Raw genomic sequence first — 16,950 nt, forward strand, 5'->3', positions numbered from 1 at the left:
TGAATACTAAATGTTGTCTAAATTTTTCTCTAGTACTTCCAATCGAAGTAATCTTGTATCAAATAGAACTGACACTCACTTTACTTTAGAGTTTTAAATGGAAGTAAATATCCTGTAGTGGCATTTCAAGAGTAGTCTGCAGTGAAACGAGATCTGCATTGCATGTGGAAATCTGCCGATCAGCTTAATGAAAAATGCAGATTCATAAACTAGTTGAGAATTGTTGTTTTAAAGGCAGGTGTGCTGTCCTGAAACATCAGAGCACACTGCAAGTTGATTGGCATTAGGTTTTTTTATTTTAATTCTGAGAAATTGAATTGGACAGACAGGATGAAGGAGAAAACTCTCATGAAAAGGCTAACAGGAAGGTCATTTTTAAGACTGAATTTGATAAAGCTGAACTGGTTCAGATGTTTCATTTACTTCAAATGCTATTTTATATGAAAATTCAAATTCAAAGGCCTATTCTGAACTCCTTTTAAATGCTTTAAATCTGAAATACGTTTTAGCTTGACTTGGGTCAGACTAGGTCTGGAATTACGCCAAGAACTACAATGATGTTCTTACTATTTGATTGTAAGTTTGGTTTTGGGCAGACATGGTGGTAAAAAAAAAAAAGCCCGAACCTTTGTGAAAACCCTAGAAGGAGATGTAGTGTCACATTCTTCTTCACTGATGCTGTCTGGGGTTATTCATAAAAATGGACACAAACCTAGAGAAGGATGTCAAGACCTGCATTAGTTATGTAGGACTGATTTATTTTAGTGCATGGACACAAGCACCAGAGATGCAGTAGATAGTGTGCGAAGAGTCATGTGGGAACGTTTTATTTCTAGTTATGTGCATGACTGTGCTGTGCTTTCAGAAGCATCCTTAAAAGCTGCATATACTGCATGGTCATGCAGAAAGATTTTTTTTCACTTCAAGTGTTTCCCAGTTTCAGGTGGTAGCTAGAAGTGAACACGAGGTCAGGGAGCCCAAACAGTCTTTAAGTGGTTCTGATCATATGGCCAGGAGAGCAAGGACTGTACTAAAACCAGATACCCAGCCCAGTCTGTCAGAAACCTCTGAAAATCTTGCGTCTGCCTGTTCTGCTGCGTTTGTACTCTCTGGAGTGCTTGAGCGTCTTCAGCACCTGGAGGAAAAAATGAAACAGGTGACAAGCAATTTCTTTTCCTTTCTGTCTTAACTGCATGTGTTAATCTGTATGCTGTATTTTCCCGGGATGTGCTGGCTTTTTCTCTGTTGAGTTTAGGTTATATTAAGACAATAAAAAGCCTTTCTATAAACTTGCTGTATTCTGATGATGTATGTGACATTAACTGAAATCTCTCTCTCTTTCTTTTCTTGGCTTCCTTCCCTGGCTCTTACTGCAGAAAAGAGCTCAGACCATAGCGAATAGGGAATTCCAAAAAAAGAACATTAAAGAGAAAGCAGAACATCTTGCCTCAATGTTTGGCTACATGGAGTTTCCAAAGGTGAATATTAGGTTTTGCACCTGAAGAAATGCTGAGTTAGAAGATGTATTCACGGGGGCGAAAAATTGCAGTGGGTTTGGTTTGAATTTTCCTTTCATCCTGGGTAGATCTGAAAAGTAATGTGGATTCCACTGAAACCGGTAAAAAGCTTTGTTTAAATGTTATTGCATAATTTAATTGAGGTAAAACACAATCTAAATGATAAAGCTGGTCAGAGTAGTTCAGCACGAGAGAAATGTGTTAGAATAAACCATGTCTTGTGCTGGACTGTACACTGGGAGCTCACGGTTTCCAATGCTGGTGAGCAGTAGCTCTCGGTGCAGTCTGGCATTTCTGATGTTTTGTTACGCTTTCTTCTGGCACTATCTTACCTTACTGCCTACTGTGAATATTTTTGATAAAAAAACCTGAGTACAATAATATCGTTTGCCATGAAGGTTTTGCCGTGATGATTTCCATGGCTCCTCAGTGTGCAGAAATAGAGGAAAGAGCAGAATGGTAGTTACTATCTTTCTATTTTTTTGATGCATGACTGTGAAATTGTTCTCTTAACCTGTGCTAATGTCACTGTCTCTTGGATAACTTTCCTGTTTCTGCTCTACACAGAGTAAGCTTCCTACTAAAGGCTTGTCCCATTCTCAGCCCCCAACTCCCTCTTGCCCTCCACCTCATGATTCAGCTGCTGCCTCTTCTCCATCATCTGTCAGTTCAGCTTCCCCTGCTGTTCCTTCTAGACAGGTATTCTATTAAAAGCTTTTTCCTGTAAAATCCAAACTTGTGGTAAAGCTGCTTGAGCAATGGCTTGGATGGAAGGCACTGCCAGCAGATCCCTTGTGTAGGTTGTGTTTCACATTTGACTCAAACTTTACTTTGTTGGCTGTTGTTTATTCTTAATCTCTGTAAGAGGAAAGTCATCATTAAAAGTGGTTCAGGTATAAAGCTGAAAAACAAAGCAAATAGTTAACAGAATTTTTACTTCAATTCTGAAAGTTTTGCATTGCTGCTGATTTTAAATGTTCTGTTGTTGGATAATGCCACAGACACACCTAGCAGAGAAAGAGCTTCACATTGTATAGCTGACTGGATGTTATGGGATTGGTTAGCTGTTCTTGGGTGGCATTAGTGTTTCTTTTCATAAGAATATCCATCTGGGCTGCAGGGGGGAACCTGCACAGTAGTGGTTATTTTAACTAGAGGATGTGTCTTAGAATTGTATGAGCACTTGTTGATACAGACAGATATTATTGTTGCTTTGTTTGTTTACTTATTTGTACTTTAAACTTGCTTCTGCACGTTAATTGCTGGAATACAGCAGCAGACTTTACAGAAAGGAAATGTATACTCTGAATGAAAGGGATTAGAACACTTGAATTGGAGATACTCAGCTCTTGCTACTTATGCTGATGATACAATGGGCTGTGCTTTTATCTGTGGAAGTTAAGGTGACATTGGCTTCTAACTCCCCTTGTTTTAGAAGGATTTTAATTGAAGAAAGTTTGATATTTTTCAGCTTTTCAGGGCAGATAAAGACCCAGGCTTCCTTCACCCACAGATTAAGTAGCAGCAGTTTGGGAACACTGCAGTATTGAATAGGGTTGGTGTGGAAATAAAGGTGGAAACATCAAACTTTTTAGAAGTATTAAAGTGTTGTAGCAATGCAGGTCTGCTGATGCTGGCAGCTCCGCTGCCTGACACACGAAAGAAATGCTATTTGGCAAAATCAGACACTGTCTCTGTTTACTGTGAGGAGGAGAAAAGCATTTTGCCTGCTTTTGTTGTATTTAAATAACAGTAACTTCATGAAATGCTCATGAGTATTGCCCAACTTCAGGTAAGCCAGGGCTAAAGGTCATTTCCCATCTGGTGGGCATTCAGCGGGATCATTTACTGGAATTGGTCTAGGTCTTACATTATTTTGCATCATATTGTTAATGCTGTTTGGAAATCAGGCTCACAGCCTCGGCAGTAATTGAGCAGGGAGATACTGAGCTGACTTACAGTTTCCAAAAGCATGTTCCTTGGTTGAGATAGAGTTGTGTTGAAAAGATTCCCTTCCTCTCATTCCCCAGGAAAATAGAGGCTACACAGCCCTTCCAATGATACTGCAAGCCCAGCAGGTGCTTTACTGTGCTAATCCCCTAATTCCCTTCATCTGCAAAATAATTCCTTTGCCTAGATTTACCTCTTACTTTTTATGCCTAGGAGGTATAGCAGGTGATGGATTTTAAGCTGAGTGATGGTTTCCAAAATACTGGGGCCTGTTGCTCATTTGATTTGGAGAGCTACTGTGACACTGCAAAGAGAATAAAAAAAAAAAAAAAAAAAAAGGTGAACTAAACTGTGTGACAAACCCTTTATAATATGAGAACTAGACTCTTAATCATATGGAATCTGTGAGCAATAATTTTACTGAGATTTAAAAATTTCTTCTGAGAGCACCTTTGGTCTGAGCAATCATTTCTGGATGTTTTAATTCAATGGCATTTTGTTGAAGTGCACTCACAGCCTTCTATTAGTTGTATCTAAATGGTGTGTAGCAATAGTTTGTTGTGACTTGATTTCACTCAGACTGACTTTACTTTGACTGAAAAATGCTCTCTTCAAAGGCAATGGCAGAATGCAGCACAGCTGAGGCAAGAAAACCTTGTTCTGTCACCAGCACAGCAAATAAACATTCATTTCATTTGGTAAATATTTGTCTCTGGTTGGTAGGACTACATGGGTTCTTTGACAGATCTACATGCATGAACATCTTGACGCCTAGTATACTGCTCCATAGGTTGTATAGGCTCAGGCCCTCTTGTACATTGTATGCATTACATATGTTGAAATATGGGGCACTTGGCATGGCGTATTTGAGAATTTTTAAACAGCAGGTCTAATAATGAACAGGCAAACTTTTCCTTTCCTCCCCTCTGTGGCAGATGCAGCAATAAAAGCTGATGCAAATGAACTCCCAAGTGATGATGGATTACTGTAGATATTTCAATGGGAAAGGTATTAAGTAGATTTAAAAAAAAAAAAAAGGGGGGGGGGGGAAACCCCTTTGCATTTCCTTTACAGGGTTACCAGAGAGTACAAGTGGCGTTGCTGGTGCTGCCCTTGCTGTAGGGGTAACTGAGGGGCCGTGGGGGGTTCGCCAGGGTCACTCAGCCGTGGTGTCTGCGCGAGCTGTTGTGGAGAAGGGGGGGGTGCCTGTCCTCTGCCCACTGTCAGCTCTGTAAGGGGTGATGGACAGTCACCATAGCAATGGAGATTCAGCTCAGGCTTGGGGAGGGGGATAGGGGACCCTTGACTAGCAAGGAGCACGGTGCTGGGGAGGCCTGAGTCTGCAGCACGGGTGCCCTTTGGAGCAGGTTAGGCCAACGTGCACTTACTTTACATAAAGTGGGTCCTGCCCTGGGGACAGGGGGATGGACTCGATGGCCCTCTGGACCTATGTCCCTTATTTGCCTTGGTGACGTGCTGGTGAGGTATTAAGGGATGTGCAAGACTTGTTCTCCATAGTGTTCATGTGCTGGGAGATCGGTTCAGTCCTGCGATATCCCTGTTACTTTAGCTTTAGCTCTCCTTGGCAACTTCTGTTCCTCTTCAAATTACACAGGCTGTGTTTTGCTTTCTCAAGCAAAATTTTTCCAGAAGTGGATTTCTTACTGCTGTTTTTACAGTAAAAGTATTAAATCTCCAGGGAACACCTGCTGCAGCCTTGATTTCATAGCAAGCAATCTGTCTGTGCCCTTCCATGGTTAAATTATTGTCCCCACGTTTTTATCTTTTAAGATCACGCACTTCTCGGAACATGAAAATTTTATCATACTTTAGAAAACACTGTCTAAATGTGCAGCACTATATAAATAAAATGTTGTAATCTTTCAGATGTGCAGTGCACATCTTAAGTACTGCACATGGTAATCTAACAGTCTGTTTGGACCTCTCTGCTGTGAATGTGTACCTGTGTTTGTGTTATCTTGAGAGTGGGGTTATAGGACCCAGAAATTGTATTTCTGGTCTCTGTTCTGAGAGATATCACTAGGTGAGCCCAGACTTCAGTATGAAAAAGGGTTTTTAGGGTTGGTAAGCCAACAGAAAGAGTCTCTTGTGTTGCTCGCACTGTTTCTGCTTTTTCCCAGCAGAAGAAGATAACAGAAGTCTCTTGAGTTTTGTAAGACGTCATGAGATATGACCTATAAATACCAGCACCCTCCCATCCTTTAAATAGTACTGTCATTTTAATTTCAATTGAGTACTGAGATTGTTATCAGACGATCCTTGGCATCTGTTGATTTTTTCATTGGCACAGTATTAGTTATGGTGGCTACTTCTTGAAAATGGTGGCTAAGGAATCATACTGTCTTATTACAGAAACCTGTTGTTAAGCCTCAGTCCTGAAAGGAGCACTTGAAAAGGCGGCTACGGAAGCATACTGTTTCTTTTAAAGACATACAGTCATTACAACTCATTAAGCATTAACTTGTATATGACATTATATGCGAGTTGTCATTAATAATCAAAGCTACCTTCAGCTGTCAACATTCCCATAGGCAGGATTATGAATTAACAAATAGTGTATCACAGGCTGGGCTTGGGTTATTCCTGTTTTCTGTTTAAAGTTGGATTGACCTTCAGAAAACTGTTCACCTGAGCTTTGCATGAGTGAATCCACACAATACGTCATAAGAACTATGAGAATGTTGCAATCAGTAGGCTTTGCTGCCTGCAGAGTTTGGACCAACTACTTCCCTTCGGTGACGTGACTCTAATTACCAGCAGTAAGCAGGGCTTGGGTGTTTCCTACACACAGTAACTTATTACTCAGATGTTGTTTATCTCAGAGGTAAAATATAAGTAGCAGGTGGTACCAAAAGTAAATAAATTGCCCTCAAAGCAAAATAAGCCCAGGAAAATCATTAAGGATATAAAACAACAAAGGGGAAGCACTGTATACTTTTGCAGGCAGACAGCATATTTCCTCTGTTTTATGAAAATACTACTGAGGCTTACTTGTTGGTTGGCTGAGGTATTATAAATAATAGCACAGGGAAATACAGAAGGCAGCTTTCTCTTCCCACATAATAACCACCCTGATCAACCTGATGAAAAGCTTTGGCAACATGTCATTGACAGGTCAATGGTTTTAGTAAATCACAAACACTTGGGGGATTTTTAAATGTTTCCTTGGTTGTTTCCTGAAATTCAGCATGTAAGGTAACTCTAAGACTCCTTTCCAACAAAGGATTTAAAGCTACTGGTATAAACCTCCTTGAATTGTGAGCAGTAGCCTGTTACCTGTTGATAGTGGCCCCAGCACTACAAAATTGCGTGTGTGCGTGACTTCACGTACACTGGTAGCCTCAAGGTAGTAAGTGCATGAGCAGAGTATAAACCTATTATGTGTATGCTGAGTTTCAGAGGTACAGGAGTGGCATCAGGCAGGCAGAGATGTGTTGTCTGTGGCCTAAGATGCTCAGCATATTCAGGTGTGCAGAATTTGGCGAGGAAAATTTTGTTTTCTGTGATCTTAAACAATACAAAGGAATGTAGTTTTCCTGTAGTAGCAAGTAATCTCAGTTCTACTATTGGTTTATAATTTAATGTACCACTTAGGACAGCAGTGTGGTATGTCATTAACAGTTTGCTGTTGTTACCCCACAAGTTGTGCATATATTGAATAATATTTAAAAGTCTTTTTATCTTAAACAGATATCTGTCCCTTGAATGGCCTTTGTCATCTTAACATACGTATTTTGTATCTGCCTGGATATTATGTTAATTATGAGATAGCTCTCCTTAGCTTTTGAGAGTGAAAAGTAGCTGAACATGTTCCAGAGTTCCTGAACTTGAATTTTTTTATTAGAATGTTTTTATCCATCATAATTTTGGAAAACACACCCACCATGCATTATAATTGTTTTTAAACTTGATAGAAAATGCTTTAAAATTATTTTAAAATATCACAGACACCATTGCATTTACAGTTTTCTCCTTCCTTCATGGTAACTTTCTAATATTTCAAAACCTTTCTCTTACCAAGCCTTGATGTGGTGGCAGTAGAAAAATAATTTTGCTGAGAAGTGTGAGACTTAAAATTTGGGCTATGTGGGAGCAAATGGAGCATAAGACATGAGATCATGGATCCTCTGGGGGAAAAAAATGTTCTGACTGCGGAAGCAGAGTATGGGATCTCTGGCTACACCAGGATGGCTCCTGCTGCCTTTGCTGCCAGAGAGATTGTGGGATCTTATATTAACCGTAAAACTAAAATCAGAATCACTACAGGAAATATGGCTTAGGGTAGAAAATATTTCTGTAAAGCTATGAAGTCTTCACAGTCTTTTATTCCCAGAACAGAGAACTAGAGTATCTACCCACCTGCCTGCCCCTCACACACCCAGGCACGCACACCCACCTCTCTCCTTTTCCAGTCCCCGGGCATGTTTGGCACGGAAGCCTGGACCATGCAGTCGGTGAGCTGGTGTGTTTGGAGTCACAGCCCTAAGGAACTGCAGTCTCCTTGAAGGCCTGTTTGATAGATTTGGTTAGAAACAGCCTAATGTTCGTGGCTGCAACAGATTAAAGGAGATGTCTGCCTTTCATGAGCGTAGTTTCTCCAGTTTTCCCTGACATTAAGACGAGTCCCTGGGGAGAGGGAGAAGGATTGTTCTGTGAGCATCAACCAAATATTTCTGTGCAGGACTCTCAATACGTTTTCATAGAATGTTTCCTGAAATCCTACTGTCTGTGGTCTGTTGATGTGAAATTTAGTCCCAACCCCCATTCTGAAATACAAAGTCCCAAGAAGTCAAAGAGAACAATAGAGGGGGTTTTTTTAATCTGTCAGAATGGTCCAACCCTGATAGCCAGGGAGTAGGTCCCAGCCCAGGCTTTGGCAGACCGGGGCGGGAGGCCCTGTGCTGTGGGAGCAGCATTTGCTCCCGGCAGCTCATTCTCCGTGATCCCTAAGGAGAAGTGTGTGGTCTGCACAGAAGCCTTCTGCGGCCACCAGCTGGACCAAGCCGATCTCGCATGGACATGCTTGTGCTCTGCTAGACTTGGCCTCTGCGCTTTCTCCTAGCCTCTTTATCATTGTTTGCATGTTTTCAGATCATTCTCGTCCTTTTCTCGTTACATTCTCTTTCGAGAATAACTAAAGCTCTTCCTTCTATTCTTCATCTTCTCCCCTTTTCTGGTTAGATGACTGTAGGAAAGGTCTCACGTGCAGTTGGAGCTGTGGCTGAAGTCCTTGTCAATCTGTATGTGAATGATCACAGACCCAAGCCACAGCCTCCCCCCCTTGAACTGGTAAGACTTAACCCACAAAAAAAACAATAACTCAACTTAAGAGTGGTGTTTCCAGAGTGTCATCCTGACTTAAGAGCCTGGTTGTGGAGCACTTTGAGCGTTATGACAAGTCTTAGTCTAACACTTACTAAGGAATCAAGTACATATTGGTAAAATATGCTGATGTGTGGATGTGCTGGAAACGTTTCTCACCATGCCTGCTATTTATATTTTTATTACTTGTCTGTATGAATTAAAACTTCAGGAGGCTTTTATTAAATGTAATTACTGGTACAATTAGTAACAGAAGACAATTATTAATCAGGGTGGCTTCTAAAGAAAGTTTTCTACAGTACATGTTTATGCAGTTATTTTTAACCCACAAATGCTGAATCACCGTGCCTCATTTTGAAGAGAGCTGTTTTTAAACTCTGACACTGTTCTGTGAGTTCAGAAGCAGTCTCTAGACAGAGCTACAGCTTCTTGCCCTGTTCCTCATTCTCCATCTCCCGCCTCCACTGCTCAGAGCTGTCAGATATTGGGAAGCAAAGTAAGGTGGTGTGCTGTGGTGATGACACTTATTAGTCAGTGCTAAATTCAATTGCTTCCACTTCATTGTAACTATCTGTTCTGTTAACACTGTATTTTTGAAAATGCATTTGTATATTTTTCCATTTGCATGGTTGGTTTTTTGGAAAGTTTCATGCTCGGAAATGACCCATCACAGCAAAATGGATTACTAATGGAAGATTTGGAATAGGATTCTCAACTTTTAAGCACAAGACCATGTGACAATGACAGTACTGACTTGCACTTAATATTAAAAAATTGTTCCAAGGCCGCCTTTTGCTGGCAAATTGGAATTGTGGACTGCGCTGCTGTCTGAATGTGCCTGGACTCTGCCAAGCCTGTGCCTCCTCTGTCTCATGCATGGTACCTCTCCTGTGGCAGCAGGGATGGTGGAAGGGGAGAGAGGTGGTGATGGCTGTGGCAGAGACAGGATGCTCATCTGCACCAACCTATAACTAAGCATAATAAAATAAGGCAGAGTAACATCCTCATACCTGCCTCTAATAAGAAGAGGGAAGCCCAGTGGCATCTAATCCATTTATAATTTACTTTTCTGTACCTTTTGCATGTGTATCTGGACAGGATGAAATTTGTGGCAGTTAAAGAATGTTAATTGCCAGCCCAAATTCAACAGAAACTTCAAAATAGTTTCAAGTTGTTAATATGGATCATATTTTAAAGTCCAGTGAGTTTAAAATACTCTGAATGTATGTGGTAGGAATTAAATTACTTTCTAAAACAAAGCAAGCCCCAGCTTGGGCCGCAGTCTCATGAGGCACACGGCTGAGGGGGGGCGGCACGTCTGCGGCGATGTAGATGGTAGTTCAGACACCAGCATCAAAGACTGTCAGTTTTTCTTCCTGAACCTTAAAAGCATGAGCCTCCATTTTCCTCCAGAGTGCGTATGAATCGAGTCTTCAGGGTGTCTGTTTTCTGAGCTCCGAACACGTGTCTGTTGTTGGAGGCTGGCGAGCTCTGCCCGTTGGCTCTGCTGGCAGACGCCGATGCCTGGGGACGGGAGTGCCCGAGCCTGCGCCAGCAGGGCCGTGAGCGGGCATCTGGGAGTGGTGCTGCCTTTCTGCCTGAGCAAACGCAGTGTTGGGAGCTCCCAGAGGAAAACTGAATTCAAGTCCAGCTGAAAACTCACCCCTTAAAGTCCTTGTGATGTCTGATTTATGAATTGCTGCATGAGCCTACAGAATTACAGCAAATGAGTAATAAAAAAGCTGACTGATGCTTATTTTAATTGTATGTGGAGGGTGCTTTGTAAAACTTCAAGCAGCTAAAGCAGCTGCCTGCTTAATAAGAATTTATATCTGGCTGTAGTGCAGCGGCTTTACATGCATTTCTATTTTTATCTTTTAACAGGGATCTCTGCGAAAAGAATTTCCTCAGTCTATCGGGGGGAGTGACATTTGTTATTTCTGCAAAAAACGGGTATATGTTATGGAGCGGCTGAGTGCAGAAGGCCACTTCTTTCACAGGGAGTGCTTCAAGTGTGAAATATGTTCTACTACACTCCGTTTAGGGATTTATGCCTTCGATGTTGATGAAGGTAATATAGGAGCTATTTAAGAATGTTTTAAAATGTCTGGGTATCGATGCTTTTAATGGAACTAGGGAAAAAGACCTGGCCGAGTAGCTCGGTCAGGAGGAGGTCTGCCAAGTATGTTGTTAGCATCCGTGCTGATCTTTGAGTCCTTGTACTTGGAGTTCTGGTCTTTCATAAGAATCCAGTAACAACAAACCTGAGCTTTAAATGAAAAAAATCCTCAGCGGAAAATAAGTTCAGTGACCAAAATGCAGTTTGTCCAATCACAGGTCAAAGCCGGGGGGGATAAGTGATTTTTCTTCAACAACACAGAATTATTCTGATCTGTGATAGCTGGCCGTTAAATAACATGATCTAGAAGGATAAGATGTGCATGGATGGGGGGAGTACAGGTTAATTCTTTCAAGATGCTTCGGCTCAGAAGGTGAAAGCAGTAGCACTGGCCAAGCAGCAGTGTCATTTCTTCCACTCTGCTGTAGAACAGGATGTCCGGATCTTAGGCGCTCAGTCCCTGCTACAGCCTGGAGTTTGGAGACTGGAAGTTTTTGTTTGCCTTTTCCTTTAGTTTAGAGGGAAATTATTAAACTGAATTGAAATTCCCCTGCCCAAATGATTTGAGTAGACTGGAGTATTAACCTGAATCTCCTCCTGTGAAAGGATTAAAGACTCAAGGTCAAAGGTGGCTCTCTTGCAGTCTGGAGAATCTTCTGGAAGGAATCTTTTTGAACTGATTATCTGACCTTTTGCTGCTTGATGTCTTGTGTTGGTTTGTGTCTTGGTGTTTAGAGAATCGTAGTTTTCTGCTATTTACTAATCTTAAAGCTGTGTGGTAGAGAAATGACCTTGCCTTATTTAATAAATATCTGTACTGTAAAAGAAACCCATTCAGACCTGTGAGCTAGTCAGTCAGTGGCAAGTTTCCCATTCTCTTTGCTACCTAACCATTAATTATCCTAATTTCATCTTTTTATAGATGTGACAATGAGTTTTCAGTCTATATACACATAGATAGAATATATTTTTTTTTCTCTTGTAGGTAAATTTTACTGCAAACCTCATTTTACACACTGCAAAATCAGCACGAAACACAGAAAGAGAAGAGGAACATTACAGATCCAAGGGAAGGTACGTATTGGTTATATTACTAACGCAGGAAATGTTGAGGCAGCTTTCCCTGGAGCAGGGTGCAATTCTTGTGTATGTATTTGTGTGTGTGAGATGTTTTCTACCTAATGTCCAGAAGTAGTAAAATCCGTAGTAAAATATAACACCCTGGTTCTGTGAGTTTGGTGTATTTATAGTTTGGTTCTCAATGGAATTTAGCTTTCTCTATACAAAGTAAAGTTGAATTTAAGAGCAATCGAAAATGAAAATATATATATGACTAGAAAACAGTAACAGAAACTGGACTTTCCATATTTTAGAAGTATCTTTAACATTATTTTTTTTAATGCTTATATAAGGAGGCAACAGAAGCGTGGAAGAAAGAGGACCCCAAACCCACAGAGACCAGCACAGAAAGCACTTTGTCTACTGCTAGCAGTCCAGAGGACAGGTCCCCAGGTATCCTGGCTTCCTTCTTTAGGGGCACGCTGAGCTGGCCCCTTCGGGTGACAAGGGATCTGCTTGACATTCCCAGACGCCTGTCTAACTGGATGCATGGTTTTCTGCACGCTACCAAGCTTCATTTCAGGGACAATGCATATAACTATACCTACTTGTACGAACTCTTGAGCCTTGGTGTGCCATTCCTCTGTGCTCTCCTAGAGGTACTTACTCATATGTACCGGGAAGCAGAGCTATCACTTGAAAATGTGCTTGAATGGGTGAAAAAATTCTGTAGGGTTTAAATTCTTCTACATGTCTTGCTTAGTTGTGCCTTTCAGATTTTCAAAATGAACAGCCTCGCTATTTTCTTGAGGGTTTTTGTTGTTTTTTTTTACTTTTCATGCAATTTAATGTGTGACTTAAATGAATGGTGGATTCCTTCTGATATAAACGAGGTGCAATCACAGTTTTCAGTATAAAAATGTACTGTATGTTAGAGCATGAAGGGCAGTGTCCGGACACATTTCCAGAACACGGAGACGGATGAAGGATATTTTATAAATCCCCTCCTCCCCGGCCTTTAATCCTGTGATCTGACCATTGTGGGGGTGATACATTTTAAAACCATTCTTCTCCCTGCCCCCTCTCCCAGTTTTTTTTTCTTTTTTTCATTAGACTAAGAAAGAATGTGTGTTCCTTCAGATATTTGGGGAATATTTATGACAAATGACTGGGTTTTGAAACCTGAATATGGCGCATACTTTTTTTTTCTTGCTTTCATCTTTGCTCTGGGTTATGTGGTTTATAACTTGCATGAATATGTTTAAAAAAAAATACTTAAGTTGTGTTGCTCCTAGTCATGCTTTCACATTTCTTACATATGATAGATACCCTTTGCTGATTAGTGGGTATAATATTTACTACTAATTTATTTAAAGTTTTAAAATCAATTTGAAGAGCAGACCTTAGTTGAGTAAAGGCTTGATTCAAACTGTAAGTCAAGGGAACTAGTAGTGTGATTAGAGCTGACTTATTCCTCAATCAAGGCTTCCTCATTAGGTGGCTGATTTGAGGGATATCAGTTCATGGAGCACTCCTCTGTGACTGACGTCACTGCTCTTGTGCTTCTGGGTAGGTGCTGCTCCTGTTGTCTTTTGGAGTTTTTTAAAAATACAAGTTTAGAACAAACAGCAAAAACCCACAATCGTTCCAAGGAGATTACTTCTCAGTTTGATATTTCATTCATTTCAGTGTCTAAAGCTGATGGCAGAAAGGTGAAATTCTATTACCTGGAGCAGCTGTTAATGTCTTTCAGATGTCTCTCAACAAGGTGCACCTTAATCAGGTTTCAGGACAGGTTAATTAAGCTATTTAATGGCGAGGAGACACCAGCATCCCAAATTCGGATTACTTTCAGCCTAGTTAGCCAGTGAGGTAAGCATGCTCCCTGCCTCTCAATTACTTAAATTTTTAAATTAAGAAGTTAATCACAAAGTAGATAAATACATAAACATTGGTAATGTGTAGCCTAAAATTAAAGCATCTGTAACATTTATTTCTAGCAAAAAGAATGTGGATTAAATAATAGGAAATAATGTCTCATTCAGGTAGTACCAAAGTTGAGGATTGCCTTCCAGTGATCTTAAATGACTGCACTGCTTATGGGCTGGCAGGTTTTTGATTTTTTTTTTTTTTAATATAATGTGGGAAAAGATTATTTGAATTGTTTTGTTTCTTAGGTATTAAAAGGAAATGTGTCTTCTGTTTAAAATAAATTACAAACTGGATTTTTCTTCTAGATAGTTTGACTTTCTCTAAACTACAAGGATAAAGCTTTTCACATTTTAGAGTAATCATGTATTTGGGGGAAAAATGTTAAATATATGCACGAACTTGAAAAGTACTTGAAGAAAATTGTTTAGGTATAAGGTGGCATTCATTTGAAATAAATTACCATTAATGCTCAAACATGTATTCAACAAAACTTTGCCAGAATATTGACTGGACACAGCGACAATTGTCGTAACATGGTGGGCATCTGTATATATGTAAAGAAATGTATCTGTACCTTTTTTAATAACACTTTTAAAAAAAAAAACTGCTTTGGAACACTGTATAATTTTTAATTATTTCCTAATGATCGTAAATGTTTCACCTTAAAAAGGAAAAATCAGCAGTGCAATTTGCCATGTTACTCTTGCAGCACAGCAAGCTGCTAAGTGGTAAAGTTTTAAAATTTGGCTTGCCATCAATTCTGATTTCAGTTTGTGAACAGCACAGTCTAATTTAGGAAAACTTTTTTTCTGAAATTTTCTCCTGCTGTTTACTACAGCAAATTTTCTGGGTGAGCATAATGGTAAACTTACAGAAAACAATGATACAGTAATAAACTTGGAAATCTCTGTCCAAGGAATTAAAAGAAAATGAATCTTCCTAGTAAAAAGTTTTAAATTTTTTCTTCTATTTTATTTTTAAAGATGGTATTGGCTTTATATAGATTCATATAATGGGCAATAAAATCCCTAAATTCCCACAACAGAATTCAGAAATTTGCATATTGAAAACATTTTCCTGAGGAATCTTAATTACACTGCATATTCCACTGGGATTTTGCAGGTGATTCTGTTGGGAAGGTTTTTTTATTGGTATCAATCTACTCGGTAGATTTATTATTTTTTTAATCTCTTAATATTCTGCTAGTAAGATTCATACCTGTTTGTCCTCGTTCATGATTTAATGAAGAAAGGCTGTTTCATTTTGGCCAATTCTTCTCTGTACCTACATAATCTTTCTGATGCTTTCCAATGTAACCAAGTGAAGTTCTGTGTTTTTTTTTCCTGCTGTCTTCTCTGTCAATCTCCCTTGTTGCTTTTAGCCCAATTCATCATTCCAGTGCTGCACCCGCTCACTGGCTGAAGCCTTGCTGCTCTCAGGTGAATTTTTCCGCTTGCCAGTTCCAAAACTGTGTGACTAACACTGTTTGAAAGCATTTCATTGCACTTTTTTTAAGACTTTTGGAGCAAACTGTGTGTGTCTGGTATATTAATGGATGCAAGCTTTGGCATGGTCACTTAACCTGTTGCCGAGTTCACAGTTCCAGAAAAGGTAACGTCTGTGCTCTCTGTAGAGAATGTTTTTCTCTCTGTGTCTGTGCATGTACACTTCCTTGTGCCTTTAAGGTAAGTTAGGCGAGTAAATTCTTTCTTGAAAGAACTAGTTGAAACCTTATTTCTTTCGAAGTACTAAAGGAAAGATTTAAAATAAGGTCAGGACGAGGTTAGCCAGCTGATTCTCTTGGCTAGCGTGAGCACCTATTTCCACTGAGCTCACACGTGCAGTGAGCAAGCAGCATTTGAGCACTGCGGTGCTTTCTAAGCACTTCTTTGCTTTCATGCCGGAAAAGTACAATAGGAAAGGATTCTGTTGAAAAAGTGGCCGAAGCGATGCAAATTCCAGTCTTCTGCCCCAAGTTAACGTGGTAGGCAGGTCTAACAGCAATACATGTGCATGCTATTTTTAGTCTGTGATATCAGAATGACAAGTTTTTATAACCAGAGTGTTTTGGTTTGAGTTGGCTTGTTAACTAATTAACTAGGCCCCATTTGCCACTCTGATGAATGGATTTGTCTTGCCGCATGAGACATTGCCACTGCTCTTCATGACAAATTTGTGTGATTATTTTCTGTGTATTTGTTACGTAAGTCCCGGTAGGTGTAATCACATGTTGATAATCTAGAAGGGGAAATTAATCCAAAAAAAGAACCAAGGGCTCAATCTGACGAGCAAGCACCCTGAGGTTTTGGTTGACGTGGTCACGGCCCAGCCTTCCCTGCCAAGGATCCCTTCCACAGGGAAGGGCCTTTGGGAACTGAGCTAAGCAGCAATTTTCAGGAGAGGCCAAACATCCTCTGCCATTTGCCTCATTTCACAGGCCTCAGCCAGGAATGTGGCAGGACTGCAGGATCGGAGCCCCACACTCCTTGCCTTGCTGGCCTGTATGTTTGCGTGACTAAAGCAATAGTATTTATTTGTGTGGGCATCCTGAAATATCTCGATGGCTTTGCAAGTGCCCACGCTGTGCCCACACAGAAACCTCTCTGTATTTGAAGCGTCACTTCCTGCACGCACGGTTAGGACATGACTTCCTCTGTATTTCGGGGCTACGGTGTGTTGTTACAAAGCTCAGCATGCTTTGAGATGAAGGTTGTGACATAAAGGTCTGCCATTTCAAACCACTTCCCACTGCTGTGGTTTTTACCCTCTGTTGCAGAGTCTTCCTAGCTCTTCCTGACCAGTGAGGATTCTGTCCTCCTTCTCCTAAATCTGTCTTCATTTTACTTTATAATAATAACTGAATATTTTTATTAAATAGTTCTTAATGCTGTATTTAAATTTTCACACGGAAATTTTCACATGGAAATGTATTTTGCACACGGTGAAAATTGTTTTAGCATTATTTATGATATCTGCTGTAAACAAAAATAAATAGTTCTTTATAAGTCTCCTTGTTTCATCTCTTCCTTT

At 40.2% G+C, this 16,950-nt stretch overlaps 1 protein-coding gene across 13 annotated transcripts in view; it reads left to right on the forward strand.

Moving 5' to 3' along the window:
- Positions 1-16,950, forward strand: part of MICAL2 (microtubule associated monooxygenase, calponin and LIM domain containing 2) — a 128,666-nt gene that overhangs the window by 61,859 nt on the left and 49,857 nt on the right. Inside the window, exons 18-26 of one of the 13 annotated variants that reach the window (XR_012634544.1) lie at positions 938-1,156; positions 1,377-1,478; positions 2,085-2,216; positions 8,670-8,777; positions 10,695-10,881; positions 11,915-12,003; positions 12,342-12,441; positions 13,678-15,359; positions 16,358-16,928. Coding sequence is in view for 12 of the 13 variants with exons in the window: in XM_074918468.1 (XP_074774569.1) it covers positions 938-1,156; positions 1,377-1,478; positions 2,085-2,216; positions 8,670-8,777; positions 10,695-10,881; positions 11,915-12,003; positions 12,342-12,728 (1,224 nt within the window). In the remaining variant the exon portion in view is untranslated. The other 12 variants (XM_074918475.1, XM_074918469.1, XM_074918467.1 and 9 more) reach the window with 12 other exon arrangements.

Source organism: Athene noctua, chromosome 14, assembly GCF_965140245.1.
Source record: "Athene noctua chromosome 14, bAthNoc1.hap1.1, whole genome shotgun sequence".
In the NCBI taxonomy this organism is placed as follows: Eukaryota; Metazoa; Chordata; class Aves; order Strigiformes; family Strigidae; genus Athene; species Athene noctua.